General features: G+C 38.6%; 1 protein-coding gene across 2 annotated transcripts; it reads left to right on the top strand.

Moving 5' to 3' along the window:
* The first annotated feature begins 216 nt into the window (after positions 1–216).
* Positions 217–19,735, top strand: LOC124155606 (probable cytochrome P450 6a14). 2 transcript variants are annotated; one of them, XM_046529572.1, is made up of 7 exons: positions 217–453; positions 1,840–1,927; positions 13,372–13,886; positions 14,505–14,898; positions 16,335–16,559; positions 17,929–18,231; positions 19,449–19,735. In XM_046529572.1, exons 3-7 carry the CDS (start codon positions 13,386–13,388, stop codon positions 19,631–19,633), a joined length of 1,608 nt encoding a protein of 535 aa, XP_046385528.1. In that variant the 5' UTR covers positions 217–453; positions 1,840–1,927; positions 13,372–13,385; the 3' UTR covers positions 19,634–19,735. The 2 variants fall into 2 exon arrangements, with proteins under 2 accessions (XP_046385528.1, XP_046385527.1); XM_046529571.1 differs by lacking the exon at positions 1,840–1,927.
* The last annotated feature ends 160 nt before the right edge of the window (positions 19,736–19,895 follow it).

Here is a 19,895-nt window from a genome sequence, read left to right as displayed (position 1 = left end):
GATACGTTCAAGAGTAAAGATGTGTTTTTCACCGTGCAAAAATGTAATTTCCAAGTGATGCTAAGAGTAAGTCCCAAGATTACGCAAACGTTTATGATCGTGGAACGTGATCATTATCTCTTTCGAAGGCACTCAACGCTTATCTCCCCTCATTGGATTGTTACTGTCACCTCTCCTTTTCTCTATAAGTTGAAGAACCTCTCCAGTTAATGAGATAGCCCTTTTGTTGCGGCTGTTGATTTTCATCAACATCGCTTTAGCGGCGCCCACGTTATTTTAATGGCATTTTAAAGTCATTCGTCATTCTTCTCACAGAATGAGCTGCTCTGTGGATTATCTGTTGTACCTTTCACAGACGTTATAATTCGAGTCATTGAATTTCCGTCCTTTCTGGGAATAAGGAGTATACTCTATAGAGTTCAGCAAGTTTCGGGATTTTATGAGATATATGAGGTAAGTTCGTATTATTTTTTTCCTGCTTCAAGGCTTGCTTATAAGATTAACAAATTCTCATTTAGCATGCGAGCAAATTCTCATCGTGCCCTGTGAAAGAGAAATGATTTCTGGTTTGTTAATAAGAAAAGGAATTTTCTCGCTGAGCAACCTTTGCAGTTGATCGGCCGTGGTGAACTTTCGGCTGAACGCACCTAGGTTACTTTTCGGTGGCTTAGTATTATTACTATATTTTGTAGCAGTGGCGTAACTAGGGATATGTTTTTGGGAAGGTCTGGGGGGTCCGGAAAATTTTTGAAAAATGATGTGAAAATACATTTTACATCATTTTGGCACTTTAAATTTGGGTTTCACTCGTAATTCCATGGGAAATTATGACAGCAGGGAAAACATTAGTATACTATTATTTTATTTCTCTGAGACATTTTAGCCTTTGCTTTGTCGGGTTATGCTGTCGATGAACGCAAACTGGGACAGTTCAGCTATTTTGGCAGACATTAGAGGGAAACGGACTCGGCAGGAAGGGTATCAGAAAAAGAATTTCGTTCAGGGGGAAAAGTAAGTGAAGGAGGAGTTTATGAATAGTAAGGAGAAAATTAGAGGCTCATATATGATAGTTTAAAGAATAGGACTAGTGAAGAGTCTGATATGGAGTCTAGTGAAATACCATGCTGAAATATGGACGTTGAGAGAAAAGGACGAGAGAAGGCTGGTGGCGTTTGATTTGTGGGTTCGGTGAAAAATGAAGAATTGGACGTAGAGGAAGAGGAGTAACCAACTGTAAGTGCCAGACATGGTGGGCGAGGAGAGGAAACTTCTAGTTAAGATGCGGAGAATACAGAGGTTTTGGATGGTGCGAGTACTATAAAAGTATAGCGGGGAGGGGATGCTTAAAACCGTTTCAGAGGGAACAATATTAGGTGAATGGGTAATAGCGAAGAAGATAATTGGGTTTATTGATATAATGAAAGGGAGAAGGCCTCCCTGGGAACTGCTGAGGGAAATTTAAATCGGAGATATGGGAACTGCGCGGCGATTCGCAAAATTTTCCAAGTAAACTTACCTTAATTAACCGTTAGAATACCTTTAGTAATAACGTATCCCCTTTTTCGTTGGAAAAATTGCCACAAATTTCCGCCTTAAGCCTTTGTTCTGCTCGTTATGAACCGATTAAAGATATTTTTTGTTCTATACCGCTGATGCATGGTGGCGTATTGTTGAGGTTTATCTAAGATATGGTGAACTACCTCAGAGGAAAATAAAGAGGCGTGACCGTGGCAGTCAGTGTTACTCTGTTACTATATTATTATTCTTCTACATTTATGTGTAAAATGCGAATAGGTTTATTTTTTTAAATTATGTCAACCTTACCTTACATTGTTCTAGGCCCCCATTATCGATTCATCATATTGACGGTAGGACGGGAGTTTCACGTTAAATAGAAGGACGGACAGGGGTCATTTTGACTCATTAGGTAAGTTATTTTTAGGTTCATACAAACTTCTATCATCAGTTTGTTCAATTCTTTTTCATATTTTATAGATGCAGAGGTAATGGAAAAGGGAAAGTGATTTGCTATCAATAATATTTCTGACACAAATACAGATTTTAGTTGAACCCAATAAATGTGATAATTATTGTAATTTGGGCAATTCGCAAAGCGTGATAAGCACATGCATCGAATAATGACATGGGATGTAATAAATAGGTTTAAAACATTGATGTATACGTACTATAAATTGTTATTTTATCCGTAAAAAGGGGAGAGCTGGGTAATAGCGTCCACCTAACATTTTTATTTTATATATTTCAATTGAAAATTTCTACGAAGGAGGCAATTCAATTCAATCAATTTTTATTTTATCCGTAAATATGGGAGAGCGGGGTAATAGCGTCCACTTAACATTTTTATTTTATATCTTTCAATTGAAAATTCCACCGAAGGAAGCAATCATATTATTTTATAGGAAATTCGATTCCCCGCCAATTCTTTGCTTCATATGTGGAAAATTTACCTTACTTTGAGTGTCACACCTATTTTACAAGACCCTTACACTGCTCAGTATTGTTCCGAGTGCCGGGGCAATGCCGTACATCGTACCGCACAGAGCGGTATTGCCCGTAACTGGAGATGATGGACGATACTGCAAAGACTTTGGGGGGAAATCAAAGATGGAGAATGTAATTTAAAGTTTTACTCCATCATCTAAATAAGTAATACATAGCATAGCATACATTACATTAAAATTAAAATAATACCAATCCCCTATCGTAGTTGTAAAAAAAATTGAGCTAACGTAAAACTAAAATGAAATAAAATCCTTTTCTAGTTACTATTAAATGTTTTATTGCAGCATGAAAATATGAAAATCCATAATTAGTACAGACAAAGTGACGACGCGACGGATGAAGGTCGCTCGGATTGAGGCGTTCCGACTATCGTGTGTTCGGACTATCGAGGTTCGCCTGTACTTGGGGTATTGGCAACTCACACACTCAAATGTTCTTCAAAATTCACATAATCATTGCTCAAATTGCTCAGAAAAATTATATTATTATATGGGGAATTATCGTTCAACACGGGGCAATACCGTACACTTTGCGCCTTGCTCGGTATTACCCCATGCAAGGCGTACGGAATTTCCCCAAAACGACATGACGCAGAATTTTCAACCCTAACCTAAAATAAGAAAAATAAAGGACTAGTTTTTGGTATTCAAAAATAGCCCATGATATGGGCTATTAAAAACCACTAGTTTTAATATATAGGCACCAATAACATGTTTCCCTTACCTCAGTTTGAGTCAGTCTTAAAAATTATAAGAAAAGTTGACAAAACAGAAAAACTTTCGTCACATGCACGTGCGTGAAGCCAGAAGCTCCCAGATTATATTAATCGGTTTCAGGGACGCCGACTTACGATAAATATTGGGGGGGCCCAAACCGGGGATCTTGGCCCGGGCAATTTTATAAATAGTGAGTTTTAAGTTTTTTTAAGCATTTTTGAAGAGTCATATGATCAACATTAGAACCCTGATAACTCGAATCTCGATATCTGGACAGTCCGGGGAAAATCGACGAGCTTGGCACATTTTTTCCTCGCATCCATAACGAATTATGAGGGGGCTCGGGCCCCCTCAAGCCTCATGGAGTCGGCGCCACTGAATTCGGTTTCGCTTTCCTTCCGCTATGCAGTAGTACTTCCCAGCGCTCACTGCATACTCCAGTGGATCTAAAATTATGGTGCACGTTATTACCCCGCTCTCTCATCTAAATATCCCGGGTTGGCAGATAAAGAAACTAAATAGAAAACCTGGCTTCAGTAAAAGGTTATAGTAGAGGACCATATATTGGTCAAAATGACCGATAGCCGTGTACAGTGGAGGATACAGGCAGGGGGAGCGTCCACCCTTGCGGGGCCGCCTGCATTGCCAAACATTGCAGTACCAAAATCGTAAATATTACATATCATAAGATGGCATTGTCTTGTAAGTGTGAGTAATCAGTTTAATTAAAAAATTTTCAAACTTTACATGTGGCTTCATGATTTTTTTTTACGATAAAAGTAGAAGTAGCTCAATATATTTTTTGCGCCCCCCTTGAGTATTTTGTATCCGCTAATGCCTAGATACGGCATCCACTTGAAAACTTCTTAGGGAGAATTTCGAAATTTTATTTCTGTGTTAGCATTGTAAAATGAGTTGGTGAATCTGATTTCGATCGAGGCATATGGGTCAAAATGACCCGTCCCGCCCTCCTAATGTTAAGCACCATTGGTCCGGGAACACACAGGAAATGCAGAGAGGCGGACCGAATACGCCTAAATGAAGTTGATGAATATTCGCAATTGTGCCATCGTCTATCGTCACCGAAGTTACGTTCTGCATTGGGGACAAGCCAATGTTTGGAGTCTTCTCAGTGGCCAATATTAGGCATCCACTCCGAAATAAGGTTTTATGCGTATACGTCACTACTGCTGTCTAACAGACGATTCCTGCTGCTCGATTCGTGGGTGAATAGAGAAAGATAGGAGTTCTTGCGGATATGCGCATGTCACCTAAGGTCGTTTCAAGGGGCACATAATTGCGCAGGTTGGAACTGCATTAATTTCTTATTATGGCGTAAAATTGCGCGAATGCACGAAGGAAATTAGAACGGGCTATTTTAACACATCACGTCAATGCATTCTCGCATGCGTTTTATTAATTCGCCGCTTTCGCAATGTTGACTGCGTCTACGTACACACGTCAGATTGTGCAATTACGTGCCCCTAGTAAAACGCCCTTTGGAACGTGGAGGTAAGCATTGCGCGCTTTGAATGACTCTTGAATGATGAATAAAGCTCTCCGATGCGTTCTTGAGAAAGCTGTGTCACGATGATGCGTCGACTTTCTGTTGCAACATTTATAATTGAATACAATATCTGCAATCAAAACATCACTACTTTCGCCAATGCCCGTATAGTAACTTTAATGCGATTGTCATCGTTTCCCAATTCTAATAGAGTTTTACATTCGAAGGTTATATCAGCTGTTAAGTCATGGGTGTACCCAGCGAGGGAAAGGGGGCTGCCCCCCCCCCCCCCTAGAAGCAAAAGTCGCATAAATCTTCAAGCAAAATCAGTACTGAATTGAAACGAAAGCATTCAACAAATCTTTAAACCCACGAAAAATGATATGTATTAGTATAAGATAGGTAGCTAAAATAAAACTATTTTTTCAAAGAAATAATCTCATAAACTAATGTCACAACTTGGTTGGCCCCCTAGATCATGACTTGCCCAACCCCCCTAGACCATGGCTTTGCCCCCCCCTAAACCATAGCTTGCTCTCCCCTAGACCATGGCTTTCTCTCCCCTAGACCATGGCTTGCCCCCCCTATTTATAATCCTTGTTACGCCCATGTGTGAAGTCTAGCTTCTGTACGCAAATACCAACGTCTGTTGTCGTTATCGATCAATACTTCGTCTCAGTTGCGCTCCAATTAATTTAAGTTGCCCTTTTTGAATGCCAAATTATAATATTGCTTACATATAACTTCAATAAAATTTTTATGGGTACTATTCAAGTCATTTCCCAGCTCCATTCGTCATTTTTAAATTTCGAGCATCTGCTTAGGTATACGTCGAAGTATGTTTGTATGGGTTTGCGTCAGATATTTAATATTTTAAGAAAGAAATTCGTCCCCATCTCAATTTTGATTGAGAAAGAGAGAAATTTTATTTTTATGCTGGTGATCTGGCTCTGCAATAGCGTTAAAATTTCAACATGCTGTAGAAGTTGTTACTTAGAATGACTTTGTTATCTGAACGCAGACACTTCACTGTCGTTTTATCAGATAGACCGTTGCGTAGGAAAACCATGTTTGCCTTATCTTTATCCCTTAAATATTTGTTTCTTCTTTTCCGTGGACTCAAATATTTTGTCTCTTTGCGTTTGTTATTCTTTGGCTCTTTTCCTTGAACATAGATGCATCTATGTTTCGAAGTTCAGCGACGTACGTCCATACGATCAGCGGCGAAAGAGGTTGACGCAGTATTTTGGGAGGACTGTTCGGTGAGCTATTTTGTGTAGGTACATCTCACGTTATTTTCCACTTCAACCAGTCACGTATTGAGGGTGCACCTCCTTCGGCACCTCCGAACTGTATTCGGCTTTCCCAAAAATATCGTGTGATTATTCATACAAAAAACTATTTTTATAGATGTAAATTTATGTAAATTTGCCTAAATTTCTCTTGAAAGTAGTTAATGCCCCAGTGGACTTTTCTCACTCTCGGTATTTAAAGGGAATTTGCATTAGGCTTAGCAGCCCTCGAAATAAGACTTCTGGCTATGTCCCTTATGACAAGTCTTCTTTCGTGTTAACAGTCATAAGCATTGTTCTTTCGAAAATTCACATAGTTATTTCAGTGAGTGATGTGAATCGAATAATGGTAAATATTTCATGAGCTTTTCTTTAATTTATGTTGTTTATGCCGAAGAAAATATATCTATCAGCAGATGGTTTTGCCGACGTTTCGAAAACTTTATTTTTTCATATTCAAGGCTTAAAAATATTTTTATTAATCCATACGCATTAAAGCCTACAATGCATGCGTACATGCATACAATGCATGGAAGCCTTAATAAACCCCATCTAACGCAGAACCAACAATTGAACTTTTATTAAAATTAAGTTGGCTGATTAAAAAAAACACAGGCCTCTCTCCAAAAATAGCAAGATAAATATGATTAGAGGAGATTCAATGGTCAAGGTATATTATATATGTGCAATCGCGGTATCTACCGTATCCGAAGATACGTGTATTTTCTCACGAATGGATTATTCAGCTCGGCATGTTGTGTGTTGTCTTTGCCCACTTATTTTTCGTCAGGCTACGCTTCATTACGTTCCTGACATTCTTCTCAAAATTTCGAATGCCAGCATCACCTCACACCACCTTCAATAGGGTAGTTTCCTTCATCAAAGAAAACGAACGGAATTGATTGCGATTCGCTACCCATCATTAGTGATAATATACAAATTATTTGGTTTTAGTAATCCCAGGTTAGACGAATGTTAATGGTTAACTTTAACCTCATTTGAAAAAGGCCATATTGGCGGCCATGCGCTTCCACTCCACGTGGCGTCACAGGGACCTAGATGCTATACAAGTAGTCAGGAGTTTTACATCGTCAGAGATTACCATTGCATGCATGTGGCACAGAGTTCCGGGAAAAATCTCTTAATAATCACTTATTAAAATTGCCCAGATGGTCGGAAAGTTGCCTTCGTTTGATAGGGTAATAATTATCCTTATTTAAGCCAAGCGCTGCGTAGCAGGGCACTCTGCTACCTGCTAGCAGCCTGCATTGTAGCGGCGCCCATAGCCTCGCACCAAGGCGGCCTCACACAGCAGCAGCCAGAACCAGAAATACGTCACACGGGGTTTTCCCATCATTCATACTTAGCCGTCGCGTTTTCGCGCACTTGAAAATTTTCACTTTACATTTAGTCGCGACAAATAGATATCGTCATTTTAAAATCTAAAAGCGTGAAATGCATACTCCAGGAGTAATAATCTTTTAATTTAGGCAATAAAAAAATGAGAAACAACCCTATTGCCTTCCCTCTTTTTTGTCTATTCCGAAAGTCTTTTTTCTCACCCCGATGAAAATTCATGAACTTAAAAGGATTAATACTTGGGGATTTGAAGTAAATGAATTCCCCGAGGCCTTACTCTTTAGTACTGCGCAAAAATTGCGGAAAGGAATTGGGATGGAAGGGATTGACTAGAAGGGAGAGCAAAACGTAATTTGTTCCTCAGGGAAATTTGGAAAGTGATTCAGCTATTAAATGTGTGTGTTCTTATGTTTTTACTTTGTTTTCATTTTGCTCACGTAGCCTCCCTTCCAACCAAATGCTTCGTTCCCAATCCCTTGTGGCATTATGTCGTTAAATCTTGGAGATTGTGCACGTAAGCCCCAGACATAGGGAACTCCAATCGTCGGTCACAAGCTGGTTCAGGGAAAGACTCCTCAAACAAGAAATCAGCACTCAAGAAACAATTGTCCAAAAAATTTACGAGTTATTTTCAACCAATATCTATTAGAAGTGGAAGTATTCAAAATCAGAATTATTACAGAAAACAACGATGATAACTAATGATCCTATAGGAAACATTACCAAACTAACAATAAGTATAAGCTGTATAATTTTGCTAAAATCACCCATGTCAGTCATGACATCCGTCCACCACGAGCGCCCGAGCAAAAAAGACCTTACGTACTCCGAGACGTGTCAGGGTGGAGGGGAGGGATTTTGTCAAGGAGTGGAGGGGTAAAAAGGGCGATGTTCAATCAGCTGCGAATCTGCCCTAAAACGCCCCTGTTGACTGGCACCTCCGCCAAACATCCGTCATCCCAGCCGGGCTAGGAGGGGGGAACAGCGTGCAGGCCGGAATTTTCCCCTCAATCTTCTGGGTTGGAGACATCACTCGAATCACTGGGAAATTCATTGGAATTCATGGAGGGGAGAGACATAGTGGGGTGAGGAGTTGGAGGGAGAGGGAGTTGTGATAGGACTATGGTAGTCCTCACTCCAAACTGCATACTTGTGCCTCAGCACCCATTTCCCCTTGATTGCCAAGGAGTAGGTATTCCTCCGCCGTACTTCCTATATAAGTCTTGCTCTCCAGGTATGGCTGGGTTCGGAGGCTGGGTTTCGGAGGCAGGATTTTCGGAGGCAGAGTTTCGGAGACAAGAGTTTCCGAGCCTTTGAGTCGAAGGGCCTTTGCGCGAAAATCCTTTGCGCGAAAAACCTTTGCGAAAAAAAAGTTCTGCGGATAAGTTCGGAGGAATTTCTCGGAGGGGGGTACCCGAAATTTTTTTGGGGGGGGGGGGTACACTAAAAAATGCCACACCCTTAAAATGGTCAGCAAATGGTATGGCCGTGGGAAATTCATTTCTTTCAACTAGTGCGCGGCCTTAGAGCGTTCATTTATGAATAGCATAGGGATATTTTTCAGTTAGGGTTTAACAAATATAATATTTTCTTAGAGGCCACGGAATTTTGCTTCCCACGTATGACCGAAATTAGGTTTCTTAGACTTTGGATGCTTTCCTTTAGTCCTCACCAAAAAGAATATCAGTATATTTTCTCGCTGAAGTTATTTTCCAAAGTTGAAATTGCTTTAGAATTCTGCAAAAAAAACTATTTTAACATTTAATCATTGATCTAACTTTGTTATCTCATCTCAAACTTTGAATAAGATAGGCAGCCTCAAATTCTTGTGTAGCATGTTATCTAATATGGCCTTAGCCACTTCCGATGGAACTCATTGTTGCTCCAGACGCCTATCAGTTTTTAATAACTTGTGCCTTAGTCTGTATCTGTTGTTCTTTCCTATGTAGTGGACAGAGGCGGTTATACATCCTCATTTCGGGGGTTATTGGGGTAAGGGGTCTCCTATATTCGCCTCTGAGGGGACTACCAATAGCAATTACAAAAATTGGTTTAATCGCAATGTAGAGAGTAAACTCGGTGACAAGAGGCGATCTCGCGTACCAGTACTCCATAGGAATATATCTTTGAAAAGACGACAGTATTGTGACCGAATCCAGGCAATCGTCTTTACGGAAAACTAAACTCAAATTTTTATCGTATTCTTTATGATGCACCAACTGATAATTTTGATATGTATTGATGTAATCGTAATATTTTTTCAGCTTGTAACAATAATTAATTTTTTTATTTGGAAAAAGAGTTGTACCTGCCTACTAATAACGTACCTAAAAATAAAATTATACTATTCGTTTTCCATTTTAACTCCTGTTATGAGCTGTAACTACGATATTTCCATGATAAATGGCCACATATCCTCTTTTATTCCTGAAGTGAATATCTCTGTCGGTTTTTGACCACTTGTTGAAAATCACGACTCTTACCACCTACCATGTTTATACGTGTTACCTCTTAAAATAAATGTACGGGGAGATTGAAATTGTATAATAGAACTACCTTACTTTCCGGGGGGAGTCGACGGTCTCCCCAGGAATGTTTGAAACTCCTATATTCTTGATTTATTTCCTTTCTTCCTCCTTTATCGCAGTCATATCTTGTACCTGGACTCACCGTTTGCCGCTGGACCCTATCGGTTTTATTTTCTCCACCTTCGCATAGACTTTTATGAGTTCCCGTTGGCTTCATTGTAAGGGCCTTTGACCAGCCAATGTCTGAATCCCTTCAGAGGCGAACGAAGTCCCAATTCAACAATCACCGATCATATTGAATGCTTTTAGTACCAAATATTTTATGTAAATCAAGAATAAGAACGAAATAAATGGCTGCGAACGACGCGACGTAGTATTCCTAAAAATGAGTTTTTTTGTTTCTTTTCCGACCGAATCTTCTTTCTTTCAAAACAAAGAACCTTATTTTTCCTTTTTATAAATGGAAGAAGAAGAGGTCTAAGAAACAGCAGTATGAACGATTGAAATCCTTCATCAAATCCTATGCATTCCTAGACTGTGGCTGACGATTTAGAAAGATTGACGCCACAACTTGGTCGGCAGAACTCGTGAGTCTCCGAAGTGTGGTCGGCTGCGAGTGGTTTTTAATGTCGTTTTTGTCACTTTCTTCTGTGGTAAAGTATGGCGAATATGCCATTTTTGCCTGCTTAAAATGTCGCCTTGCCTGTTCTAAGTTATTTTATTGCTAATTGATCAGTTGCTTTGATTGTCTTGAAAATCTTCTTATCTTATGGACCTCATTCTTAGGGCTAGTTCGATTTTCGTAAATAAACCGGAAAGCATGAAGAAGAAATAATATTCATGCATTCTAGTAGCACCCTGAGTACCTCTATCACCGGTTCTCCAGCATCTTGGTTTTTGCTCTCGTCTGAATATTACTTACGTTTTTATCCCTGTGATCTGAGCGTGCGAAGATTAGATGCGAGATGGCGATGTACACGTGGGCGGAACTCACGGGATAGCTAAAATTGAAAAGATGGTCCATTTTAAGTGATTCTGCAATGAAATGTTTCATTTAATAAAATTAACAAAGAACGTCCGATAATAATTGATGAATATTTGCGTACGCATGTCAGACCTCATACGCATTATCGGTGAGAGGTATTGCATACCACCCAGGGGCTACGGCTAGTATTGAACCGCCATCTCCCTGAACAAACGGCCGTAATCTTCCACTGGTCTCAATGATCATACTTTATTTTTAATTATATCTGTGATTCAGGATCATTCTCTTAGTTTGCTGAAGGTGGAACGTTGATGCGCTAATATTTGCTCCGCGGGTTGCGTTTTCAGCCGTTCTCAATTGTTTTCCGCGTCGCTAATTAATGGACCCACTCCCCCGGAGTCAATTAATTAGGAAATCCTCTTTTTGAATGTGCGTCCAGTCTTCAACGAAGATTCTTCTGTTTATATACCTTATACTCAGGTGTCCACTACAAAGGGGGGAGCTGAAGGGGTGGAAATTTTCTTCCCCCCTTCCCTCCCCCTTCATCTGTCTCTATTGTTTGTGCGTTGGCAAGTTCTGGCAAAATAAATTGTCATGTTCTGGCTAAATAAATTGTCACTTTGCAAAGGCCTTCCGTTTAAATTAAGTATCAAGGCTTTAAATAGGGTAGTTTTCTTCATCAAAGAAAACGAAAGGCATTCATTGCGATTCGTTACCCACCATTTGTGTACTCATAATATACAAATTATTTGGTTTTAGAAATCCCAGTTTAGACGAACGGCAATGGTCAATTTTAACCTCATTTGAAAAAGGCCAGATTGGCGCCCATGTGATTCCACTCCATGTGACATCACAGGGACCTAGTTTCTATATGACTAGATAGGACTTATACATTGTCTGAGATTACCAATCCATGCATGAGTCACAGAGCTCAGGGGATCATCTCCTAATAATCACCTATTACAATTACCTAAGTTCGTAAAGTGTCCTTTGTTTGCTAGGGTAACAATAATCTATCTTTGGTAACAATAATCTATCTTTGGTAACAATAATCTATCCTTGGTCCTCTACTGTTTCTCCTCTCCATTAATGATCTTCCTAAACACTTCTCATATTGCTCCACTGTTATGTATGCTGACGATACTTCTAATCTCTTATCCGCTAATACTCTACCTCTCTTGGATCATTTGGCCTCGACTACAAAAGATGAGATGTTACAGTGGTGCCACCTTAACAGAATGGTTCTGAATGAGGCTAAAACCACTTGTATTCTCTTTCGCAACAAGTTCTCTCATGAGATTCCTACTCTGCCTCCTCATTCGGATTTCTCCACCCCCTCCACTGTGAAATTATTAGGTCTACAGCTTGATGACACTCTTGACTGGTCAACTCATGTTTTTGAAATTAATAAGAAACTTTCAGTAGGTATTTATATGATAAGGAAACTCTCTCCTCTTGTTTCTATATATGTTCTAAAAGCTGTGTACTTTGCCAAAGTACACTCACTATTGTCATATGGTATCATGTTTTGGGGTAACTCCCCTACTGCAGCTAAAGCCTTCTCTTTACAGAAACAAGCCATTAAGGCCATCTGTAAAGTTCCAATTCGAACAAGTGGTCGGCCACTGTTTGTGTCCCTCAGGATCCTCACACTTCCATGTGTTTACATTCTCTCATGTGCCATGTTTGTGAAGTGCTATCCGTATTACTTCCGAGTTAACTCGGACTTTCACAGTCACAACACTAGATCAAAAAGTGACATTCACAGTTATCTGTATTCATTTAGCCAATGTCAGAAGGGACCATATCACTCTATTGCTGCAATCTACAATAGGCTACCCTCTGATATGAAATCCCTTACCTCATCAAAGGTTTTTAAGAATAGATTGAGAAGCTTGCTATGTAACAAAGGTTATTATAGTGTCCAAGAATTTTTTAATGATATTTTATAAATGTTATTAGTGTTCAAGATTTTTTTTTTTTTAATGATATTTTGTAATCTGCGTTTTGTGATTCTTTTACGTCTCTCTGTATCTTGACGAAACCCATGGATAATTGTATCCCAACGGAGTTAATAAAATATTATTATTATTAATCATTATTTAAGCCGAGCGCTACCTGCTAGTAGGGTGCTCTGCTACCTGCTGGCAGCCTACGTCGTATCAGCGCTCAAAGCCTCGCCCCAAGGTCACCTCATAGGGCGACAGCTGGAACCAGAATGACGTCGCACAGGGTTTTCCTAGCATTCCTACTTAGCCGTCGCGTTTTCGCGCGCTTGAAAATTTTCACTTTTCGTTTAATCGCTAAAAATAGATATCACCAATCGAAAATCTAAGAACGTGAAATACGTGCTCCAGGAGTAATAATCTTTCGATTTAGGCAATAAAAAAATAATAGGAAACCACCCTATTTTTGAGTTTACTGCTGTTGATGAGATCCCATTTTCTTCTCTATTTTGCAGATTTGTAGAGCATCATGATGACCATCCTCCTGCAGACTTGGTTTGTTTGGCTGCTGATCTTCTTCTCTGCTAGTTTTGGACTAATATACCTTTATTTGACATGGGATTATGGGTACTGGAGGAAACGATCTATTCCTTATGAAAGGCCTGTCTTTCCCTTTGGAAGCATATGGAGCATGATGACACGTAAAGAATCCTTAGTCGAGTACTACCGAAGCTTATATGAACGTTTCAAGGGTCAACGCTATATGGGCATCATCATGCTCAAAGAGCCAACGCTGGTGATACGTGATCCGGGGCTCATCAAACATATATTGGTCAAGGACTTCTCTCATTTCCACGATCGAGGCATACCAGTGGATGAAGTCAATGATCCGTTAAGTGGAAACCTCTTCAACTTGCAAGGGAAGCGATGGCATTCCTTGAGAAATAAGCTCTCACCTACTTTTACGTCGGGAAAATTGAAGAATATGCTACCAATTATGCGAGTGTATGCAGAGCACCTCATTGAAACGGTTAGTATTTTGCCAAATTCGAGATGATGCCAAATGTTGTATTCTGGAGATGTTCTGAGAATTATTTACTATGTTCATACATGTATACATTCATTTACTATGAATCATTATTACATTATAATAGTGATAATACTTTATTAATGTTTTGTAAGCCACCATATACCAACATTTGATGGACAATGTTTTTGTATTTGCCTTAGTAAGAACATAGCATTTGCAAAGGATAATTCAATAACCAAAGTAAAAATACCTCATGAAGAGTTATAAAACTAAAATCAGAATATTATAAAGCTGAGAGAATTAACTGTATATAAATGCAAATCTTGATCATTGTACTGATATATGTATGAAACACATATCATTTTATATGCATTATTTTATAAATTCGTGCTATACAAACTTGACTAGAACACTGTCATTACTGTAATCGTCTATCATTCTGTGATTACTTTGATATAAATTTAAGTATTGTGTGATTGTTGAACTCCTTATCTGAAGGACTTCATCTTAAAGGAAATGAATTGTGTTTGAATCAGAAGAGTTCTTCTTTCTCTTATAATTTTACAGTTGCTTGCTTATTTCTGTGAATAATTGCCTTTTCGTCATATTCTCGCTTAGACTATTGCTGAAATGGAGAGGACTGGGGGTGATCTTGAGATGAAGGACCTGATGGCTAGATATACAACTGACGTGATTGGTTCCGCTGCTTTTGGTGTGGAACCTGGGGCACTGGAGGATTCAGAGTCCCAGTTCCGAGTAATTGGGCGGCGTCTCACTGCAGCAGATTTTGGCAATGCTTTTCGCCAAATGATGATCCTCTTTGCACCTTCACTTGCCCTTAAACTAGGCGTCAAGAGTGTTGATTCTATTGCTGAGACATATTTCAACGGAATAGTGAAGGAGACGGTATCATACCGTGAGAAGAATGGTGTGAAGAGACCTGACTTCCTCCAAACCCTCATTGGTCTAAGATCGGAAAATAAGGGAAATTCCACCCAAGACTCGTCAGAAAGTAAGATTTAAAAATTGCTCTAAGCAAAAGATAGGAAATTAGGATTTCATTAAATGCATTACTTCACAAAAATCTCTTGGGCTTATATGATAATTAAATTCAGTTACATGAAGGTTTCAGCTGTCTTTTATACCCTTGGGATGCTTATTTTTTAATATTAACTCTGCCTCTATTCATTGACTTAATTTTGAATGGAATACTGATGGGTGAATTCAAGAAATAACACATCTGCAGAAATGGGAAGTAACTGATTGTGAGTAAAAGTATCTCAGCAGTAATGATTAAATTTTAGGTTTTTTTTACTTGTAATCATTTCATTTGAAAAAAAATGTAACTATTACTTACAATGCCCTAATTACCTTCTGAAAGTAATTGTTACTTTCCCATAATGGCTGCACCAACTCATCAATGCCGTAAACTTTGTGTGAACTGATGCTGCACGTATAACTTTGCTTAAGTACTAACCACAAGCAATGTGTTAATTTTTTAAGGAAACATTCAACAGATCCTCCTGCGTGAATCTTACGGGCAGTTTTAAGGTTTCTCAAAAGTTTCAATGAAAAGTAACTGTAGCTGTACTTGTTGCTGTTACTAGTTACTTTTTGAAATTGTAACAGATGAAAATTTTTAAAGAGTTGTTGTGACTGACCCCGATTACTTTTTTTGTACTCTACCCATCTGTGCACATTGGTGCAAACCATGTCAATTGGCAGTAAATTGGCACCAAACTTTTGTGTTCCAAAACAGATTTATCATTTCATTGAGGGAACTTTGCTCCTTTAAAATTGGGAATATATTCATCAAATAATCCCTTCCTTATTGAGCTGCTCCTACAAAATTTATGCAAGGTTAAGTAATTACAGAACAGGGAGGTATGTTAGGTAGATGGAATGTGATTGTTCTTCCTATCTTTTCCTAGCTATTCCAAACACAGAGTGATTGTTTGATCCAACAATCATTGGATCTCTTGATTTCGAGTAATGTTTACACTTAAGTTGCAAATTAGGGTAAAGAAGTCTTTGATAGCAAGTGCTCTGAGGGAGCTGTAGTTGACTTAGTCTTAATCTCAAACTAAGCTTTCTTATCAAACCTTTTTCCTGGGGGAAAGATTTTTGTATTCAGGCTACAAAGCTTATCTTAAATCACTTAGGAGAGGTAGACATAAAGTGATATTGATTTCATGAAATTGATATCAAAATGGTTTACTCCTTATCTGAAATTTTTAATGATCCCTGATTCATGTCATATGCCTTGTGTCCATTGCATCTTCTATTTTAATTTTAATATTTGATCTTTAATTTTTCTTAAGTGACACATCTGATATTAAATATAAGTTTTGTAACAGTGTGATCTCTAAGCAGCTACATAAATAGTATTATTATTACATTTACATGCTGCTTAGGGTTTAGTTAATTTTTTTGGATTATTTTTTTCAGCTGATCTAACATTGGAGCAGCTGATGGCTCAATGCTTCATTTTCTTTGTTGGTGGGTTTGAGACATCCTCCAGCGTTTTAACATACACTCTTTATGAGCTGAGTCGCAACCTTGATGTTCAGCAAAAGTTGAGGGATGAGGTTGACAGGGTGCTGGGTGAACATGGTGGTGAAATAACGTATGAAGCACTTACCCAGATGCAATACATGGACTGTGTCACATCAGGTGAGCTCTCCTCAGAATTAAATCCTTGAAATTAGTGACCTAAGACATTTTAGCAAAGTACTCCACCAATTTAGGAAAGAAATTAGTACAAAAATCTACTTCAGATATGGTTTATCTGGCATGGCGTGATTGAATTTGGTGGTAAAATATGAAATAGATTATCCTTGTTTTCAGTGGATTATCAAGGCTACTTGATGCCTGGAGCTAACAAAGTGATAGCTGCCACCTAGCGCTAAAAGGTTAAAGGTTCATTGAGTTTCAGGGCTCAATTTTGGTGCCCTCCCCTCTTTGCAGCACCCAGGGCAGCCAGTTGTTCCCCACGCTCACCCCTTGGTATGCTCCTGCTTGATTTCACTTAGCTTCATCAACTTGTGATTTTGCTGTGGGGTGTAGAAGTGGGTGTTACTTGTACCAAAAACTGTTTCACAAAGCTGAGCAGATACTGAGTCTTATACCAATTACATCGTGAATCTCCCAGGGTATACTCAGTACTAGGATGTATGCTCAATATTTGATCTTAGCTTTGCACCTCTTAATTCTTGGAAATCATTTTTTTTAATTTTGTAATGACTTCACTGTAATGACCATTGGCGCATGGATGGCGGCATATGCTGCATGCCATGCCAGAACACTGTCCTCATAAAATGTTTTCAGTTGGCGCACATTTCTGTGTGTAATAACAAAATTTATCCATGTACAGGCGAAGAGAAAACCATAGTTTTTGCAAATGGTTACCTTGATCTTTAAAACCATGGTAAGAAAAAGTGAAGTGTTGAATGCAAGAGGCGAAGTGCTTTTTCCTATCCTTGGCCTGGGTTTAAGGTTACGTATGTGGCCTTCAATCTTCTTTACTCAAATTGTTATTATCGAACTGCCTGTGAGAAAGGGAAAATTTGTCAATATTCTGGCTATTTCACCTCTTCCCACTATGGACTTCCCCCTTCAATTCACAATAATTCCTACTCCCTTTCATTTAATCTATGGATCCTATTCTCTACCTTACCCTGCTCTTCCCACCAAGCATTTTTCCCTCCAAAATTATTTTTTAAATCCTCTCCCTGCGAAGCATTTGCTACATGTAAACCCTCTGCCTCTTCAATTAGTCATCTAGAAGTTATCTATCATGGCCCTCTCTGCCCTGTACTTGTCATTCCTCTTCCTTATGGTTCAATTCTCCTTCTACATTCTCTCCCACATCTACATTTCAATAGATTGAAAGAGTTTGTGATGAAACTCGTAACATGTATTTACACTAATGTTAATTAGCGAATACAGTTGTAATTGTTTTTTCCTTTTTTTCAATTTTTATGAATTTATTTTTCGTAACCGATAGTATCTTTGAGACTGAATGAGAATCATTTCATTACAGAGACGATGCGAATGTATTCTCCAGCCCCACTTCTGTTTCGAGAATGTACCAAAGAGTGGAGAATCCCATCAGCTCAAGAAACTGGTACAGACCATCTGGATTGGAAGCCAGAGACTAGAGATGGTGGGCCTGTTGTAGTTGTTGGAACCAAAGTGCATCTACCAACACCAGGACTTCATTACGATCCTGAGTATTTTAAGGATCCACAATGCTATAATCCTGAGAGATTCACAGAGGAAGGGAGGAAACATTGGCCACAGTTTGCTTATTTGCCATTTGGAGAAGGCCCAAGAATTTGCATTGGTGAGTGTCCCTTATTTTGAATGTCTACTATCATCAAATGTTTTATGAAACTATCCATCGTTGGTAAATTGATAAAAGCCATTAGCCTTTGTATTTTTGCCACCAATTGCCTTATCAATCTTTGAAAAGCCCTACCATTTCTCACGTTGGATGTGCCTTTCCTATGCTTCCCTTTAAAATGTGTTTCTAAAGCGATTCAGATAAAATTGGTTACCTCACCCAGATGGTTTTGGACTTCTTCGTAAGATTTTTAACACTCCATAGTATTTATTTCAAGGAAACCAGGAGCACCTATCTCCCATACCTCTCCATGATATTCGCCCCTGGTGTGTATGGTTTTTACTTTTGAGTAACCATGGATATTGTGTGGATGTCCAACTGTCTTTTAATGTTGTATGGATTTATTTCTGCTTAATCAATGGATCACCTAAAGTGGGAACTTCAGATATTCACTGGATGTCCATGGAGTATCTGTGGTATATACTTTAATTTTCTGCAACTATTAAATATCAAATGTTTAAAGTGCTTTGTGATGTGGTATTGCAGTGTCAGATCATGTCTTGCATTTTTTCCTATCAATTACGGATTGGCTGAATCTCACCAATATATATATGTGTATATCATCACACAAGATGAAAAAATTTAAGAGACAGCTTTCGATCCAAATTATCAGCTCATTACAGCAACTCATGAATTGTATTTTTTTGCATGAATTCAATTTCACCTATAATCCTCTTAAATTTTAGCCTATTATTTTACTAGCCTATTTTACTATTTTTTTCTGGGGATTGGCGGAAAAAAGGGCCTTACAGGTCTTCTTATATTTGCGATTAAAAACAACATGCAAGAATCAGTATGCAAAATATTCTCTTTACATGTTTTGATGTGAAAGTTATTTTTATGAAATTAAATGATAAAGGCTCCGTAATGTACAAAACAAAGCGAACATAATGATAACCTTATTAAAAATCTTGTCTATTTTTTTAATCTTTTGGGGGGGGGGGGGTGCAGGGAGTGGAAGTAGGAGGGGGGCACATGCCCCTACATCCACCTTTGCTAGCTGTACTCTAGTTGCCATTTTGATACATTCCATTTGTTTATAGAAATTTTCTTCAAACTTCTATGTACGTCATCAATTGGAGTTTTTTCTAAATTTCTTTATTTACTTTATAGTTGTATACTCCACTGATATATTCCGTATTTTGTTTGGATTTCAGGGATGCGATTTGGGAGTTTACAATCCAAAGTTGCTCTCACTGCCTTACTATCAAAGTTTGAGTTTAGACCTAGTACAAAAACACCTGACACAGTTGTACTGGATAAGATGGCATTCTTCCCTAATATAAAAGGTGGGCTGCTACTGAGGCCAATCAAACGATGTTCAGTTTCCAAGGAAGCCTGATTCTTGGTTCAGTGTTGATGATTCGGTTTACTATGTCATGAGTGAATTCAGGTGAAAAGGGGTGCTGACTTTACTTACAAATAAAAAAAATTCTCTGTATAATCATTGCTATTATCATATAACCCATAGTTGCCCATTTTAACTGTGATTTGAATGGGAAGATATGTTAATCACTCTGGGAAAAGTATGTAAAATGTAACACGTTGAATTAGAATTTCACACCTTTGAGGTAAGCTTATGTGGATTTATCAGGAAATTTCTT

The sequence above is a fragment of the Ischnura elegans genome, chromosome 3, assembly GCF_921293095.1.
Source record: "Ischnura elegans chromosome 3, ioIscEleg1.1, whole genome shotgun sequence".
Lineage (NCBI taxonomy): Eukaryota > Metazoa > Arthropoda > Insecta > Odonata > Coenagrionidae > Ischnura > Ischnura elegans.
Note: the sequence above shows the minus strand (reverse complement) of the source record. Positions and strands in the feature narration are given on the sequence as shown.

Excerpts from the sequence above, each read along its gene's own strand:
- LOC124155606 (XM_046529571.1), top strand. The coding sequence starts at position 13,386 with ATGATGACCATCCTCCTGCAGACTTGGTTTGTTTGGCTGCTGATCTTC. Across the intron at positions 14,899-16,334 it reads CACCCAAGACTCGTCAGAAA|CTGATCTAACATTGGAGCAG; the intron begins GTAAGATTTAAA and ends TATTTTTTTCAG. Across the intron at positions 16,560-17,928 it reads CATGGACTGTGTCACATCAG|AGACGATGCGAATGTATTCT; the intron begins GTGAGCTCTCCT and ends ATTTCATTACAG.